Below are 19733 nucleotides of genomic sequence, written 5' to 3' on the forward strand. Positions count from 1 at the left end.
CTCCTGGCCCACAAAGTGTTGACCGAGCAGACATCCTTTAAGAAGATCCTGCAGCAAATAAACCTGCCATACAGATTAGGAAAAAAAGCGGTAACGACAATGGGAAAAGCCAGGATCCAATAGGCAGCCCAGCTAAAGCTCTCCATGGACGCAAGTCATCACTGGCTGGATAAGCCAGACAAAATCTTTCCCAAGCATCACCTCCATGGGATCCAGATAAGAGGTGGAGTGCTGTCAACAAAGTTGAGGAGAGTAAGGGGAAGACAAAACCCAGCAATGGATACCATCTGCAGAGGAGCATGCAACACAAAAGAGACTTTAAACCACATTTTGCAAAGATGTGAAGTGACCCACGATGCAAGGTGTGCCATCGAAAGCAGAGTGCGGGGTTGGCTCATGTCGGCAGCGTCTGGGTCCAAAGTTGCCCTGACACACCAAACCGACGCTCGACAGCCAACGGCCTGATCACAGAACACAGCCGGGCAATGATGGTAATGGATGTGTCTGTGGTAGCTGGGTACAAGATGAAGGGGACCTGGAAACAAAATATTTAGATGTCTCTCAAAGTAATACTGCAGCAATCCTAGCTTGGAGCCCCAATAAAGCATCTCCCCATCATAATTTCGAGCCGTGGGCTCCTGTATAGACCATCTGGAAGGGGACTATGGACACTGGCTGATCTCTGCCTATTGACTGTGGCTGGCTCACTTAAATGCTATGACCTATATGAGAGGAACATCGAAAATCACAAAATAAACTGGTGAAAGCGCAAAGTAGTGAAAGCCCCTAACAAACTCACCAATAGCGTTCCTTAGGACACCTCAAGCGCTATGTGAATACCATCTTCCACAATAGAAGACTTGATAACGAGGGTGAATAACCATAGCAACTTACTATCTGAAACTGAACAAGTCTAAATACATCTGCCTGTCTGTCTATCCATCAAATAAATAAATAGTTTTATTAGCAAAGTTCAGGAGGAATACGTTCAGATGATTTATCCAACCAGCATGAGAGGATGCCTATATATACACAAAATTATGTTCCTTCACAGTTTTCTGCATTCCTCCGCCACCCCCCAACTCCTCACTCTTGGCTGGTTCCTATTACACTGCATGTTCTGTAGGTCTTCCTTATTCGGAAAACAAATAAGGTGAATTATCCCAGACAGCAAAATAGTGTGGCCCAGATCCGGCCCACTTCTGGTACATGTAGATTACACGCGGACCAGATGTGGGCTGGATCTGGGCCGACACTATGTTGCTGCCAGAATTTGATGAATTAAATAAAAGAAAAATTATAAATGTCCAGGAACATAATTTTCTAGCTGTGTGGTGTGAGGATGACACACACTCACGTTCCTATTCTGGATCTTCAGCTGAAGAGTGGAGAAAAAGTTCTGGATGTGTTGTTGTGGTGGGATGAGGCACTGACTGACCTCTATGTAGGTTCTTACCCACCTTCATTCCTGCATCCTCAATAATGGGCAAGGAAAATTTCACTCGTCAGCATACACATCTGTGAAGATAATGCACAACACTACTTCTGCTATGCCATTTGAGTAAAACATGCATTTTGGAGCTGAACCTAACCACTTCCTGAGCAGCAAATCAATGGTCTACGCAATCCCAGAAAACATCTTCTCTGGTAATGCAGATGATCTGATTTCCAATCCGTTTAAAACCCATAAATCGACGCGTTATAGAAATTAGATCAGTTGACCTGTAAAATGTAAATATTGATCAGAGTTTAGATATCGAAAAGCATCAGAATGGAGAGATTAGTTGCTTTTTTATTGTTTACAGTGCTTGATTCTCAGTACTATAAACATCTCAAGTATACTGGTCTCAGCTGTCTTTTTCCTTTTATAGGAGTCTATCACCTATGAGGAAGTCGACAAAGCAGACATGAATGCTTCTTGAATTTTTCCAAAAATTTCAGTCACTGTGGAGAGAGAGCCATGATTTTCAATGTCATGGCTACTGCCATGCTAAGAGAAGAAGAGTGTGTTACATTAGATTGGATGTCAGACTGAAATTCAGAACATCATATAATTTCCAGCAGAAGAGGGAACAAAGATTGCTCTGTTCTTCAAGACATTTTATACACAGTACACTTGTGTACTTTCTTCAATATGTTCTAATATCTTCTTAAATCTGGTGTAAGGTCTATATTGTTAGGACATGTGATTTTCACTCTAAATTGTATTTATTATTGTCATTTAGTCCTGGTTTACTGAACAAAAGCACACTAAGGAAGAAATTCAAGTGATTCGAGTGTCAGAAATAGAAGATGGGCTCTGCCTTTGACAAAAGACTTTAAAGAATACATGATGTCCCCTGATGTGTACACAGTATCACTTGATGATATGTTGGCAAAACTGCCAGTTAAATTGTATGTTGTGCACTTCAAGAAGAGGATCACAAAACAGCAGAAATAGTTTAAAACCAACCAAACCACAATCAGAATAACTTATAAGTTATTGATTATTTGAGCCGTTTATGATATTTAAAATGAAACAATCAAAATATATGTCCTAATTAGGACTAGATGAGAAATCAATCTCTTTAATAAACCGAAAGTGAGGACGCCACAATTTCCAAAACTTATTTAAACACTTCCTGAGGGGAAGTCTTATCTTTTCTAACTTAAAACAGTAAAGAACATCTGATAACCAGCGAGCGTGTGATGGAGGCATTTTCGATTCCAATTTATTAATATTAATCTTCTAGCCAACAGAGTGACAAAGGTTCAAAAGATTAAAAGGATGGTGCTGTGAGGCAAATTGAGAACAATGCAGTGATTCGGTTCAATTCTTGTCCCCGTGAAAAATGTTAGGATCATATGAAGCTCTTCTTCATCTTCCTCGTCTCTCACTTGTTTTACTTCTCCTCACCTTCACCCATCACATCCTCTTCATATCTGTATACTCCAGATGTCCTGTAAAATAATTAAGATCAATTATATATTTTAGGAAATCTGCAGATCTTTCTGTGGAGTTCAGCGAGTGTGAATTGTGTCTGTTTTCACTCATTAGTGAGCGATTTGAATCACTCTACATTATCAGCAAATCACACAAAAATACACCTTGACATCCGTGACTTACTATTGCTTTACAAAAATGTGAACATTTTTAGAAATGCTTTTTGGTATTTAAAGAATTTATCCTTACATTTATACTTTATCTTAATTGCTTCTTTTTATCTTCTACTGATTCTAGGAAAATCATTTTTAGACATTATATAGCTATTTCCAGACAATTTATAAATTGGAATAAAACTGACAATAATAATAATGACTCTCCAATATGAACTCTGCTTTATGAACTCAAACACTCTTTTTTAACATGTTTTTGTAATCACGTTTGTCACTACTTTAATACAGGGATATCTGGAATACATGGTTTCTGCCCCCAAACATTACAGTTGTACAAAATCTCACACTCTTTTATTAGTTGTTCCAAATATTTTTGTGCACATCATTGGACAACCTTTAATTATTTCACCAAATTATTCTGACATCTAATTTATTATAATGTTATGTACACTTCTACATACTTTTAATCTTAAACACAGCAGCGCGTGAACGGGACCTTTATTTTGTCCCGACGATGTGGCGTCACAAGGCTGCGCCGCGCTCCTGTTGTAATTCGACTGAAAGGTCTGTGTTTTAAATGTTAAAATCTGTACAAACGGTTAAATCCATTTTGTATTTTACAAGCGATGTAGAATTAATTATTTATTCAGTGTAACATAGTAATGCTTTATTCATCATCTATGAACGTTGCTTTTTAAGAGTAAAGCGTGTCCACACGCGAGTAACACAAAAGGTGCGTTTCATTTCTTCGCTATATCGTGAATCAGTTTATCATAAACATGAATTCGGTCACTCACTGCCAAGTAGCGATGGAGAAACGGAGCTTTTTAAACTCCGAGTCAATTGAACCAAATGCTTCGCAAAATGATTCAGTGATTCGATTCGCTCGAATCACCGCGCGCTGATGAGACATGCTGGTCAAAACAGTGTAAATGCAACGAGAAGAACAAACACAAACATGTGAAGAGAATTTTGCAAACCAACTGCTAATGTTAGATACCAATATACATCAAACCTATACACTTTCAATATAAATTGTGTTCTTTTATTAATTTGAACTGCTAATTTTTGAGTGTTTTTGCCTAATCGGGTCATTTAGACCATTTACTCTGACTCTGACAGACTCTCTTACTAGTGCGCTCAACTACTAAACTAGAGCTGATTGAGACACACCCAGATATTAGTTTGGATTTATTTATTTCTGTTAATTATTATCATCTTAAACATGACAGACTGTCAAACCATACGTCCAAACGGAAAAACTCCTGAGATCCACGTGACACACTATTATAAAGATGGCGTTCATTAAAGAGGAGAGTGAAGAAATGAAGATTGAAGAAACATTCAGTGTGAAACAAGAAGAAACTGAGAAACAAACAGGTTGGTTTTATTCTCAAAGCTGAACTCAGTCATTTGATCCTTATTAAAATTTCCAGCTTGACAGAAATGAATATTTTTTTTAATGTCATATGAGTGTCACATTAACAACACCTGTCAGTCACTAGTTCCGATTATTGGTCAGGAATATGTAGTCTTGTCCACCACAAGAATTTAGGAGTCAAAATCACATTATCTGACACGGTGACTATCATAACAGACACAAATATTGTGTAGTCTGAATTCTGGGATAAGAATTCATAAGAGATTTGTGATGCAGTTGAACGGTTGACAATACATAGTATAACATACCTAGACATAAATTATTTTAATGTCTCTGCATTGAATCAAGAATATAGCTGTGATCTGCACTCAAACTTTTAGACACTTTATTTCATATTTTATCTCATTATTCACAGGGGAATAAAAACAGACATTTTGGCTCACAGGCCTTCCTTCCTCAGTGTGTCTAATGCTCTAATCCCTCCACCTGCTATTTAAACAATTAATTAATTATAAATCAATCAATCAATCAATCTCATTAACCCTAAAAGGGGCGACTTATCCTGGGGGATACAAACATTTGAGAGGCAGGGAAAGTTTGGGTCTCATTTTGTGGTTTCATGTTGAAAGGGTGTTTTAGATATTTAGATCTGGTTACTTTGTTCATTTTGTGTGTGTGTAGCTTACGGGCAGCATTTAAAATCAACGTGACCACCTGTAGTGGGAAATCTACTCACCTTCTGATAAAAGTTGATACATTTCACATATTTACAATACTTGGAGGGGACTTGCATATTTAAAAAGTTGTTGGATTTAGCAGGGTTAGCTTATTACATTTGTTAATTTTATGAACTTAATTTTTACATTTTTCATAATTTGTCTGTAAATGTTTCTGAAAAAAGAATACTTGTTACGAATGACGAATGCATCCACTAACAATTTATATGCAACAAAAGACATAATATTCATGAAGTTCAAAGTACAAAGCACAATCCCACACCAAGCAAGATAACAGAAGATCCTACAATTAAAAAAAATCATAAATTAGTCAATTAGACCAAAAAACCTTACACATCAATTCAGTAAATACACAGTAGTGAAAAAAACTTAATGCTTGAAGTCATCAGAAATCCATCGTCATTGGTTTTCACACTTAGAATATTTAATTTATTTTGTGATATTTGTAAAAATAAAAATCATTTAATGCAGCTTTCTCTACATCACATTATAGAAAAACAGAAAACTCTAATTCCTCATTCATACCATTAGGAGCCAGTGATTTCAAGTTATAGATCCAAAATGCTTCTCGTTTCGATAATTCTTTATTTATATCACCACCTCTTGATCCTAAAACTTCCTCTATCCTTATACATTCCATTTGTTTGATGTTATGTCCCAGCTCGTTGAAATGTCTAGCGAATGGAGAAGTTATATCTTGATATCCTGATTTGTTCATTAAGCTGTAATTTCAATTGTCGTGATGATTTTCTAATATACTGTATATCTTTTGACAAGGACTCTTTAACATATAGAGTGGTGCAGGTGATACAAGATTTAATTCTGAAGCACTTGCTTGTCATTGGACAAATAAATTGATTACATTTTATCAAGTTCTGGCAATAGTTCCCTGATGGTTTCCCTGTTGATCTGAATATTGTGTTGATCGTCACCATTGTTGAATTTTGTATGATGAGTGTTAACTGGGGTTAACTTGCATATCTCTCTTTTCACCCCAGACATGATGCCACTGAAAGAGGAGAGTCAAGAACCGAATGAAACAGAGAAAGATCAGTATGATTTCATAATTAGAAAAAAATCTTTTAGTTGCTCCGAGAATGAAAAGACTTCTGCACAAAAAAGAGCTCAAAAGACAGGAACCAGAAGTTATTTCACCTGCCAACAGTGTGGAAAGAGTTTCACTCAACATGGAAGTCTTAATGTCCACATGAGAATTCACACCGAAGAGAAGCGTTTCGCCTGCAAACAGTGTGGAAAGAGATTTCATCAAAAAGGAAACCTTAAAGTCCACATGAGAATTCACACTGGAGAGAGCTTTTTCACTTGCCAACAGTGTGGAAAGAGTTTCAACAGAAAAGAAAACCTAAAAGTCCACATGAGAATTCACACTGGAGAAAAGCCTTTCACATGCAAACAGTGTGGAAAGAGTTTCAGTCGAAAAGAAAGCCTTGAAAGCCACATGATAATTCACACTGGAATGATGCCTTACGCATGCTCTCAGTGTGGAAAGAGTTTCACGCACAAACAAACTCTTATTGCCCACATTAGAATTCACACTGGAGAGAACCCTTACATATGCTCTCAGTGCGGAAAGAGTTTCGATCACTTTGGAAACCTTAAAGTCCACATGATAATTCACACTGGAGAAAACCCTTTCACCTGCCAACAGTGTGGAAAGAGTTTCAATCGAAAAGGAAATCTTCAAGTCCACATGAGAATTCACACTGGAGAGAGCCCTTTCACCTGCAAACAGTGTGGAAAGAGTTTCACTCAAAATGGAAGCCTTAACATTCACATGAGACTTCATACTGGAGAGAAACCATTCACGTGTCTTCAATGTGAAAAGAGTTTCACATATCAAAGAGACCTGAAACTGCATTTGAAAACTCATTCTGAAAATTAATTGCAGTGTTCCTCAGTGTGGTAAAGAGGTTTACATAAACATAGCAATAAAACACGCACACAAAACGATCGCTTTATATGATGAACATATGAAATTTAAGCTTTTATTCACATATAAACATTGATTAGCAAACATAAACAAGCTCACCCGAAACTGCTTGATGGGTGCAAGCTTACCTTATTGGTACTTGCACTTCTAGCAAGTATGCATGACCTTCCATTTATCATAATTCTGTGCTTTGATTTAATATTTATTAGTAAAAGCCATCATATAAAGCGATCGTGTCTCTTCAGAAAATTTGGATGAAACCATTCAATTCATATGGATTAGTTTTACAATCTCTTTATGAACTTTTTGAAGCATCAAAGTGGTAGTTGCGTAGCTGTCAATTGAGGAACAGAAATCAGATTTGCTCAGATTTTATAAAAAATATCTTCATTTGTGTTCTTAAGATGAACAAAAGTCTTACAGTTGACATCTTGATAGTATAAATGAAGCGGTTTCATACTGATTGCGTGTTTGTTGTGGAGTACCACAAGGCTCAGTATTAGGACCATTGCATTACTGGGTGGTAGTCCTGCAAGCTTAATAAACTTCAGCTATTCTAACATGCAGCAGCAAGAGTGCTTACTAGAACCAAGATTATATTATATATTATAGCCTTAAACTGCTGATCTTAGTTACCTTGCTAATAAATAGTGTTTTCACTATAGTTTGGATATAAATATACACTGCAGAATTGATGTTATGGCCCATTCAAATGATCGCTGGACGGTTCATTTGCTTGGTCGTAAAAGTAGTGATTCATTCAAAATTCCTTATAAATGAATTAATAATTCCATTTGCGCTAAATTGACCTGAAAGGGGACAGTTTCTGAAGTCCTGAGGAACCGGCTTGCGTAAGAAGCAGACTCTGAAGGTCCACGGAGATCTGTATGTCGTATTCCACCTCTGGCACCTGGGTGGATGAAAGCGCTTAAGCTTGTTTGGGTGTTATCTTCCAACACATTGGGAATGCCATCAGAGACTGCTTTTGTCCCATCTTCAGTTTCCTGTGACACAAACACAATAACAACATATTTTAGTTTAAAATTAAAGTTGTTTTATTCTCAAAAAAGTAAAAAGCAAGTGGTAAACCGCGTTTCAACCACAGGAACTTTACCCAGGAACTAGGAACTTTGGGGTGGTACTCGGTGTGTTTCGACCGCAGGAACCAGGGTCTAAATGATGTTCCGGGTAAAAAATTCTCGCTCTGAAAGTACCTGCTTGCTAGGTAGTACTTTTTCAAAGTTCCGGAGCTTTCGGGGTGGGACTTGCGTGCTGAACATGCTGATTGGTTGACTCCACGCAGCATTTTATTTCAACCATCGTTTTTTAAAGACTGCATGCACCGCAACAGAAAGAGTTGTTTGCTATTCGAATCAACAATGGAGTTTAAAAAATACAACTGATGGACTGATGATGAGGTTCAGGCTTTATTAAGCTTATTTGCAGAGGACGAAATCTTACAAACAACATGAGGCTTAGTTGTGTGTGGTTGTGATGAAGAGGCATGAACAAAGTTGAGACTTAACAAAACTGACTTTATTTTAAGTCAAGAATACATAAAGTCTTACTAACCCACATAACACAAATTTTAAAGTGAGTGTCGAGAAGGGAAGCCATGTCAAGCAGCTCCTGGGTGGACTGGTCTGTATATTTCCAAAGACTATAGAATAACACAAGACGAGTCTCTCGTATTGTTTTGAATGGGAGAAAGTGTAAAGTGCAATATGGCGGAATAAGTCCCGCCTTCAAAATAAGAGACAATCGCCGACTGGTAAAGTCATCGCGTCACTGCAGCGGCCGTTAGAAGCACCGGTTTCTATAGAAACAGTCAGACGCGCGCCTCCGAAACGAGGCACAAGAGACGCGCATTTAGGTCTGCGCACGCGCATTAGCTTGATCCAGCCTAAAAAATACAGTTTTTTCGTCATGATTCGAGCGTTTGGAAAAAAAATTACGAGACAGATGTTGTCAGATTTCATTGGTGATTTCAAATATGAAATTTAATCAAAAGCTTGGCAAACAGCTTTGGAGAATTTGATGTTTCCCATTCAAAGAGATAGGAGTTGCACTTGCATGCCCGAGAGGCATTTCAAAGATGGCTGCCGAGTGAAATGACTTGTCTTAAAGGGACTTTGATATTTCTCATTCAAACAGTCAAGAATGCTCACCTTAATCATCATGTGGCTTAAGAACCTGCTCATTGGAAAGATTAAGCACAGGTTTCAAGTATAAAAACTTACATACTGTTCCCCAGACAAGGCATCTGTGAATGTTTTATTTAAGGCATAATGCTTTATTCACATATTCGAGAAAATCCCTGTCCTGCCATGTTGGAGCTAAATGTCTGGTCTTTTTGTCAGCTTGCAGGACTTGTGTTAGAGCTTTCTCCTGCTCTAATGCCCTTTCGATCATTTGTTGCCTGGAGGCCCATCATGTTGTAGCAGCAATGAGTTTATGACCAGGCAAGCCAAGTTGTGCCTGAGCGATGGCCAGTTCACGCTGTCTTTTCCAAGTTTGAGAAGGCAATCTCTTGCAAACCCCAACTGCATGACCAAACTTGGGGCACCTTCACACCTCTCTCTGTTTAGATACATTGGAAAAGGGGTATGTGTAAGAATGCTGTAATATTAGCAGTTGTCGCTGTAGTTGTAGTTTTTCTCTTCTTTCTGTTCCTCTTTCTTTCAGTGATTCTTGTTAACAGCAGGTGTTCATCACTAATGCTAAATCATCACTCGATTAATCACTTAATTAACTTCAACGCTGCTTCAGTGTTACTTTTTTACACTCATAAACAGCAGTATTAGTTTAACACTGGGGATTTTGTTTTTGGATAAAGCTTAACACTTTTCTTTTATTAATATTATAATTCATGAATATTCTTCTTCATGGATCTTTTTCATTCATTTATTCTGCCAGTACAGCCTCTTTAAAATTATAATGGCCTCTGTTGTCAACAAAAGGATTGAGAAGTTGGATAATTTGTTCTTTCTCCACCCACAACTTGTCCTCCATTGTGGGCAGAATATAGACAAAGCCCAGTGCATTATTTCTCCTTGGAAATTGCATTTCAAACCCATCAAGATCTGAATCAGTGACAAGGCCAACAAACTCCCTACTGGACTTCTTCCCTTAGTAAGTGATCAGCAGGCAATTGCCTGTCTTTTATGTTGCCCAATGGCTCACATGGGTGACCTTAATTAAACAGTCAAATGAGTATCATTGAAAAAGTCCATAATGATACAAAAACATTTTAATAAATAGTCATACCTTAAGGACTAAAAAGATGTCCCAGAAGATGGCAAGCATGAAGGCCAAATAAAGTCACAAATCTAAATTAGATGTGAGACATGCTTTGCAACCTTTTTGTCATAAAGTGCCATTTATACCCATATGTATAAATACACAAACATATTTTTAATATTAAATTTCACATATGTGTCAATTCGGCGAAACAGGGCTAAGGCCACTCAATGGACAGCTCTGCAGACAGTGGATTTGTGTATATTTTGGAGGTGGGACACAACCAATGCCACCTGTCCCAAGTGCCAGTGCTACAGCTGATGATGATACAGCAGGTGAGTTTTCAGCAATCCCAGCTCAATATATTTATATGGATAATAATCCATGCCTTTTGTGAGATTTTTTTCTTTATTTTCATCTTTAATAGCTGAGGTTAAAGCTGATTCTTCCCAGTCTGCCATAAATTTATTGGCATAAAAGGGCGCAAATTTCTTGCCCATTGCTGTCCCCTTGGTCTGCAAATAAAATTTAGAATCAAATTAGACGTAATTTCTTGTAAGATTGATCTCTCATAATTTGAGAATATATTGATCTGGCTTTTTGGGGTCTGGGTACTTTTCCATAAACTTCTTTACAGCTTTGAGGCCTACCTCAGTTTCTATATTTGTAAATATAAGCTATCTATATCTATGGTGAAGAGAAATGCATCTTTAGGTATTTTTAATTTTAGATATGAAATCATAGGTATCCTTTAAATAGCTAAGGTGACGTATAGATATGCGGTTCAAAAAATATTCTATATATTCAGCTGTGAAATATGTCTCACTGGTATAATCTGATACTATATTTCTCAGGGGATGCTCCATTTTTCAGGCTCTTTATGAATTTTAGCCAATAAATAAAATCTTCTAGGCCTGGGGGGGCTATCTCCTAATAAATAATCTTTTTGAGCCCCACTAATAATTTTTTTTTATCAAGCATTTCATCTATTATCTCTTCTACCATAATTCTAGTTTATGGATATATTGGTTCCTCTAGGGTGCAGTAGTGTTTATTCACTGCTAACTGTCTCTGTCCTTCCTAAATATATTGAGTTTTATCCATAATAACCGTTGCGTTCCCCTTATCAGCAGGTTTGATAATAAATTCCCTGTTTCTTTTTAACTAAGAGAGCTTTTCTTTTACCTCTTGTGAGGTTTTTAGGCCCCAGTTTAGGTGTTTGTGTAGTTGTCCGCTCTAATTATTTGTGTAATCTGCTTTGGGAGGCTGGATCTGAAGCTCTTGAGAAGGGAATTTTTTGTTTTTGACTCTTTTTACCCTCAAAGAATGTTTCTAAATTAATTCTGCGGTGGTAGGCCTGCATATCCTTTAACAACTGAAATTTTTTTGAGTTTTAACTCCCATAGGTGTGGGGATGAAAGATAGGCCACATTGTTCTTTAGATAATAATTCACAATGAGTTTATTTTGTTCCTGTTTTGGACTCTCAAAAAATCAACAGTGTTGTAGCATGGCGATTTGTGAAGGAGAGGCCGATTTCGTCCAAGAGTTGTACAGAGCCAGACCTCTCAGAAATCCATTCTGAGGAGCCTGAGTAAACCCCAAGACTATGATGAACCTCATTTCATGAGCCTTGTTGAAACATTTAAAAGATTGTCTCAGCAAAAAAAAGCTAAAGCGCGGACGAAAATAGAGTGAATTCTCTATGAAGCAGAGTTTGAGTGAGTAGAGGGGGTTATAGTCAGTGGAGACAGGGTGACTGACACAAACACATTTTCATGGTCTAATTAATGTAGTCTTTGTCCGATTTAAAAAAAAAATATATATATATATATATTTATATAATGTTGAATTTTTAATGCATCTGATTGTGTTTTTAAAACAACTGAACAGATTAATAAATTATTCAGTTTTATTAAAAATGTAATGCAGAGACATTGGGCAGGAGAGATGGTTTCACAGCGGAAGCTCCGTTTTCCACATTTTTAAACAAGACATGTGAACGGCCCCCAAGCCTGGTTTATAAACGCCACGTCCACATGAGCTCAAAGGTGTGCACGGCTAAAATGACATCATTGCATTGTGGGCAGATATGCGTATTAAGTGCGCAAGGCGCCATTTTGTGTGACTGTGTGCACGAATTTTGACGCGTGGCTCCGCTTCCGAAGATACGGGGCAACCTCTAACTGTATCAGCACCCATTTTGCGCTTGTCTAAATTGCTTATACTTTCAAAATACGCCTTTTATTAATTTTAATTTTCATCCATTTTTTTAATGAAAATAAAGGTCCATGTTTAATAAAAAAGAAAATAGTGTTCATGAAATTGTTTAATGAAATCAGAAAATATCTAAAAGACTATACATATATTCTCTTATCCATTTATTATTTTGTTCTTATGTCACTCAAGGTTTACTGGGTTTTTGATGATACTTTGATTCTTTTGTAGTGTGGGTTTGGTGAAGTGTACTGAAAACAAACATCTTCATGTGTGTCGTCCAAAATGACCAACAACCTAATCAGTTTATACGTAAAGAAATGTTAGCATGCCGGACAGAGATGAACAGCTTCAATTGAACTATAATACAATCAGGGATTGTAGCATTTTGGTTATTTTTATATAACAAATAAAATATGTGTGCGCTTTGGATGATTGCGCATACAAAACTTCTCACACAGCGAGTGAGTACCGATTTGAGTTCTCTTTTGTGTATTCTTGCACTTGAATATTTAAATTGGCAAAGCTTAAAAACATGTGCAAATTTATCCACTTTTGCCAAAACCTGCACTCTGAATTTTTACCAATCTTCTTGTGGGCCTCTTCCCTCTCTAATGAATCGGTCTGTCACAGGTGAGGCTCCCTCTCCGCTTCCTCCGGATCATCAGAGGGAGCTCTCACCAGAATATTGACTGTTGCTTTTGGACTCCATCTCCCATAAACCCTCATACCTGGGACTGATTGCGCACACACCTGCAGCTCATCACACACACGCTATTTAAGCAAGACACACACCACCACCATCGTGAAGTCTTGATTTGCTATGGTGGTCATTTCTGAGCGTTTTCTTTGTGGATTGTTATACTGTGTTTGATCTTGGTCTGTTTTCCTGTTGCCTGATTCTCTGCTGCCTACCCTGACTATTGCCTGTTCTTTGGATTGTGATTGTACTCTGCCTGCTCTGACCCTTTGCCTGTTTTCCTGGACTGTGTATGTTTGCCGCCTGCCTCGACCTAAGCCTGCCCCTGTTTACGATTCAGTTTCGTCTCCGCTATTGCCATTGCTGTGTAACGACCCTGTACTGTTTGACTCTGGTTATAATAAAGCTGCAGATGGATCCTCACTCCGCTGACTATGCGTTACACGGTCAATGTTGGCAGTGGAGGATGGTGGCCAGCAACACTCCTCTTCCTCTGGCCCAGTAAACTAGTGTCTTGGTATAATGGCGACAGGCCGGGAATCCTGAAATTCCACAACAGCAAAGGACAGCATTTTGCTAAACAAATTAATTCCGTATTGTCAGCAGTCATGTAGCAGAGGCAAGGCTACAAAAGCTTCATTTTTTGGTAAAAGGACTATTTTCTTTGTGAATTCTCTTACAGGTATAACTTGCAGTTCCACTCTCAGGTCCATGTATTCCATGTACAAGTCTGATTCCAAGAGCTGAAGAGTCAATAGGATAATCAAACTGTTTCTATGTTTGTAAAGCCCCAAGGAAGGAACTTTAAATGCGTGCCTCCAGATTAACTGTACAATATATTATTTTCAAGGCCAATCTTTCCCTCAAAACAAATGTCACCTGTTCCACAAGAAATACATACCGTATAGTAATGTTTGTATTATTTACATGCTTCAAATCCCTGAGGTACAGGACCAGAGAGGTTTTTTTTTTATGATGATTGACACTATTCTCCTGTCTATTTGCCTTCACTTTCTGTTTTTCATGTACACGTTTTAAAACTTGGTGAACTGGATCTTTTTTTGTACCATTTTACCTAAAAATTTCTCAAATGGAAAACATGAAGCTAGATCAAGAGGTCCACATTTCCTTGCATTCTGTGTTATTTACATTGTAAACAATAAACTAATCCCTAAGCCAACCGTCATAAAAAAAATCTTTAGGACTTTTTTGGTTGCAAGAGCATTTCTCGATTGCAATCATCAGGAAAATTCAGGCATTCAGGGCAGTCAAAAACACATCTCCATGAGAAGGGAGTAGGCTTTGACATGATCTACCTGGCGGACCTTAGAGTGCAGTATGTTGGTCCCCAGAGAGTTAATAATCGAAATTGAAATGTGACAGCCCTCAACACAATTAAGCCTTTGGGAACTCTATACTGGCACTTAATTTGCTAGTTTAGACCATGCTTGTGGTAAAGTTGAGTAGCAAATATGGCCAAGAAAGAGCTCTCAAATGCTGTAGGAGAAGCGATTGTTTTATATATAAAATAAAATACTCCTGTAACCCCAGCTGACAGTACTTTACTTTTAATCTTACAGTCTTTACTGTAATCTACTTAATACATACTACATGTTACTGTAATAATACCATGCACTGAATTACAGTATATTTATATTTTGTAATGTTAAAGGTACACTATGTATCTTTTGGAACTCTAGCAGTTATTTAAAGGTGCAGTAGTTGATCTGGGAAAATGCTAACTTTAGAGTGCTAGCACTAAAAGCATACGATCCCACCCACCCTGCAAATCGCCATCCAAAGCCACACCTCCTCCAAAACACATGAACGCGCACATACCAGAAACAATGTTATTGGATTACATCATGTGTCATTTGCCGGTGAGAAAACTTTGGAAACATATAAATATTTCCCAAATAGATGCTAGGGTGCTGCTGTCATTGAGCTAATTCGTAAAGCTACACAAACTACATAAGCTACATTATGCGTTAAACACAAAAAATCGAATCATATCATGTACCTACCTGTTCAAAAGAAATACTGCAACTATGGCATCATCTTTCAGATCCTTTGACTCCTGCAGTTGTCTCCAGCGTGGAAAATCAACACCGATATTAATTCTGGTTTTAGCTCTTTTTTGATCCAGACGTTTTTTTCATTGTAGCCTTCTCTTTTTTCGTAGATCCTTTGCTACTTTTTGTCAGTTCAGAAGGAAAGTTAAGGCCCCGATATACTCACAGTGAGGTTCTTTGTTTAGGGGTGAAACGAAGTTCGAAATATGTGAGCAGCAATATACTGTTATCGAACATCTGACTCTGCCCACACTGCTGAGAGCTACAGTTAGATGAATATGTAAATATGTGCTGCATGCTTTCCTCTCAGTAACTAAATAATAAACAACAAAAATAAGAAAACAGCAGGCTTCTTTTTTTTATAGAAAGCAAAAGCATCTGATCATAACAACATGGGTATGTTAGCGCGAACTCTGCAAATTAGCACTCCAGTAAAGTCATGTCACGTTTATTTATATGGCATTTTATTCAATAGATTGCTTAAAAGCAAGCAGATTTACAGTATCAAACATGAAAAACAGTGTCAGTGCCTCATTTTCTACTATAAAGCACTTATCCAGTGTGTTCAGTTTTCACCCGTGGAGATCTTACCACGACGGACTCAAAAGACGAAATGAGTCAGAGAAGAGTTCCACGTGAAAGAAGGCGGAGCCTCAGCACACACCTCCTATTACGCTATTATCACGGACCAATGGTAGTACGAATGTGTTTTGCAGTTGGAGCAAAATTTTCATGAGAGTTCACTTTGACAAGCCGTTTCGAATTCCCACAACACATCAGTTCGTTCTTCAATTTCTTTTGAAGTATATTGGGCCTTTAGGTTATTTCTGTTTGCCTGCCAAATTTGCTTTGTCTACACAGTGAGTTGAGTTAAGATGAATTCATGATGCATTGGCTCATTATATAAATTTTTAACAAAAAAAGTTGCATAGTGTACCTTTAATAATGTAATGTTATATAAACCTATGACCACAACTGTAAGTTTCTTTTTCCCTCATCTGATGAATTGAAATGTTTTCTGCTTGTGTGTTTGAGTGACGTGTGTAAAACAGGTTCGTCTACAAGTTTAAGTAGGTTCCTCATTCCTGCAGAGTGTAATTCCATGCTCCAAATTCAAGTTTTGTGCTAATACAAGAACTATCTGTTGTCACATCTAACATATTAATTTCTAGCATGTCTTATCACAAACATCTTTTCTGCACTTTATGAAACATTTCCATGAATGCCTCTGAACAAAGAAAACAAATATTCTTATCTATATACTAGATTTAATAATATTATTAGTATTGTTTTATTTTTACAATTTAGCCTTTGCTCAAAACTTTGTTGAAGCACCTTTGGCATACATCCATCTTTGGCATTACAGCCTCAGGTCTTTTTGGGTATGATGCTACAAGCTTGGAACATCTATTTTTGGGCAGTTTCTCCCATTCTTCTTTGCAGGACCTCTCAAGCTCCATCAGGTTGGATGGGGAGCGTCGATGCACAGCCATTTTCAGATCTCTCCAGAGATGTTCAATCGGGTTCAGGTCTGGGCTCTGGCTGGGCCACTCAAGGACGTTCACAGAGTTGTCCCGTAGCCACTCCTTTGTTATCTTGGCTGTGTGCTTAGAGTGGTTGTCCTGTTGGAAGATGAACCTTCACCCCAGTCTGAGGTCCAGAGCGCTCTGGAGCAGGTTTTCATCAAGGATGTCTCTGTACATTGCTGCATTCATCATTCCCTTCATCCTGACTAGTCTCCCAGTTCCTGCCGCTAAAAAACATCCCCACAGCATGATGCTGCCACCACCATGCTTCACTGTAGGGATGGTACTGGCCTGGTGATGAGCACTGCCTGGTTTCCTCCAGAGATGATGCTTGCTATTCAGGCCAAAGAGTTCAATCTTTGTTTCATCAGACCAGAGAATTTAGTTTCTCATGGTCTGAGAGTCCTTCAGATGCCTTTCGGCAAACTCCAGGTGGGCTGTCATGTGCCTTATACTGAGGAGTGGCTTCCGTGTGGCCACTCTACCATACAGGCCTGATTGATGGAGTGCTGCAGAGATGGTTGTTTTTCTCCATAGAGAAACGCTGGAGCTCTGACAGAGTGACCATTGGGTTCTTGGTCACCTCCCTGACTAAGGCCCTCCTCGATCGCTCAGTTTGGCTGGGCAGCCCGCTCTAGAAAGAGTCCTAGTGGTTCCAAATTTCTTCTATTTACAGATGGAGGCCAGTGTGCTCATTGGGACCTTCAATGCTGCAGAAATTTTTCTGTACCCTTCCCCAGATCTGTGCCTCGATACAATCCTGTCTCGTCGGTCTACAGACAATTCCTAGGACTTCATGGCTTATATTGTGCTCTGACATGCACTGTTAACTGTGGGACCTTATATAGACAGATGTGTTCCTTTCCAAATTATGTCCACTCAACTGAATTTACCACAGGTGGACTCCAATCAAGTTGTAGAAACATTTCAAGGATGATAAGTGGAAACAGGATGCACCTCAGCTCAATTTTGAGTGTCATGGCAAAGGCTGTGAATTCTTATGTACATGTGATTTTTTTCATTTATTTAAAATAAATTTGCAAAGATTTCAAACAAACTTCTTTCATGTTGTCATTATGGGGTATTGTTTGTAGAATTTTGACGAAAATAATTAATTTAATCAATTTTGGAATAAGGCTGTAACATAACAAAATGTGGAAAAAGTGAAGAGCTCTTAATACTTTCCGGATGCACTGTATATGAAGCCCGGTTGAAGTATATTTAAATTGGATTGTTAATACTTCTTTCAGATTATTTTCTAACATTTTATAAACACTGCCCAGCCAAAATTATAATAATAATAATAAAATAAAAAAGTTGCTGTTTGGATTTAAATAGGCAAATGTTTAAGTTTCTATGATTGGATCATTATTGCTGTGATTATTATGTTTCTAGCATGTTATGTGTTTGGCAACAGTTCTTCTAACCCTAATTGATGGAGTGTGTAGATTTTAATTTCTTAAACAACCATGTAGGAATACAAATCATGGCCATATTCCAGGATGATCATAGATTTTGTTCTCTGCCTTTTTGGGGATACAATGGATCTCATTGAGATCATCTGATCTGTACAACTGCCTTCAAGCTTTGTACACAAATGTCCCTTTTGAAGGGTTTTCAATCAGCAGAGCATGAAGTAAATGGCTCAGTGTTTTGCATCTTTATTCTGTGGCCTGTTTGAAGAACAGTTTGTGTACAATAAAGCATTTAATCCATTCATTTAATTTATTGTGTTGTGACAATATTTTTTTTAGAAATTAATTTTTGACAATACATTTTTTAGATGTTAATGTTAATCTCACTGAAACTGGGCTTGATATCCACTGACTATTACACACCATTGGTGTGACAACTTTTCCTTCCTTTTTAATGAAAACCTATGACCACAACTGTAAGTTTCTCTTTTCCTCAACTGATGAGTTGAAATGTTTCCTGGTTCTTTGTTTGAGTGATGTGTGTAAAACCGGTTCATCTACAAGTTTGTAAACAATGATGTATTGTGTATTCTTTCACAATTTAAGCCTGATGAATCTTGACATTGTCATCCTGGAATATGGCCATGATGTGTTTTCCTACATGTTTGTTTAAGATATGAAAAGCTACACCCTCCATCAATTAGGGTTAGAAGCAGTGGCAGCTGGTCCCCTTTAAGTTAGAGAAGTAGGCTACTTCAGATAAATTAAATCTAAATAAATTAAAAAATAAATTAAATTCTGTTAAAAATAAATTAAATCTTTATTGCACAATAATTATGAAATAACATTATTTAGTCATAATATCCGACTGGTAGTTATGTTAGCAGCTATTAAAAAAATAATAATAATAATAATTTTCGTTTTGTGTCTGGGGTGCCGGACAAAAGGGTGTCTATGTAGGTCCATAAAGTTTTGAAGCACATGTGACTTGAGGCTGAGCTCCAATTGGCTTGTTTCAGATTGTCCTTATGGTCTTATAAGTATTTTGGAGATCACAGTATTTGCAAACTTGAGCTTTATTAAACTTTATGAAACTATAAGAAAATGTGTTTCCTGGTTCTTTGTTTGAGTGACGTGTAAAACCGGTTCATCTACAAGTTCGTAAACAATGATGTATTATTTATTCTTTCACAATCTGAGCCTGATAAATCACAACATTGTTGTCCTGGAATATGGCAATGATGTGTTTTCCTACATGGTTGTTTAAGAAAATAAAAGCTACACACTCCATCAATTATAGGGTTAGAAGCGGTGGCCCCTTCAAGTTTGCCAGAGAAGAAAGCTACTAAGTATTCTGGAGATCACAGTTTTTGCAAACTTATTAAATTGGGCTTTATTG

General features: G+C 37.6%; 1 protein-coding gene across 1 annotated transcript in view; it reads left to right on the forward strand.

The window, feature by feature from the left end:
* Positions 1-19733, forward strand: part of LOC127511450 (oocyte zinc finger protein XlCOF6-like) — an 832024-nt gene that overhangs the window by 781712 nt on the left and 30579 nt on the right. The window contains exon 5 of the mRNA XM_051892262.1: positions 6213-7102. Coding sequence (XP_051748222.1) covers positions 6213-7102 — 890 coding nt within the window. The remainder of the gene's footprint in view (positions 1-6212; positions 7103-19733) is intronic.

This window comes from Ctenopharyngodon idella, chromosome 4 (assembly GCF_019924925.1).
Source record: "Ctenopharyngodon idella isolate HZGC_01 chromosome 4, HZGC01, whole genome shotgun sequence".
In the NCBI taxonomy this organism is placed as follows: domain Eukaryota; kingdom Metazoa; phylum Chordata; class Actinopteri; order Cypriniformes; family Xenocyprididae; genus Ctenopharyngodon; species Ctenopharyngodon idella.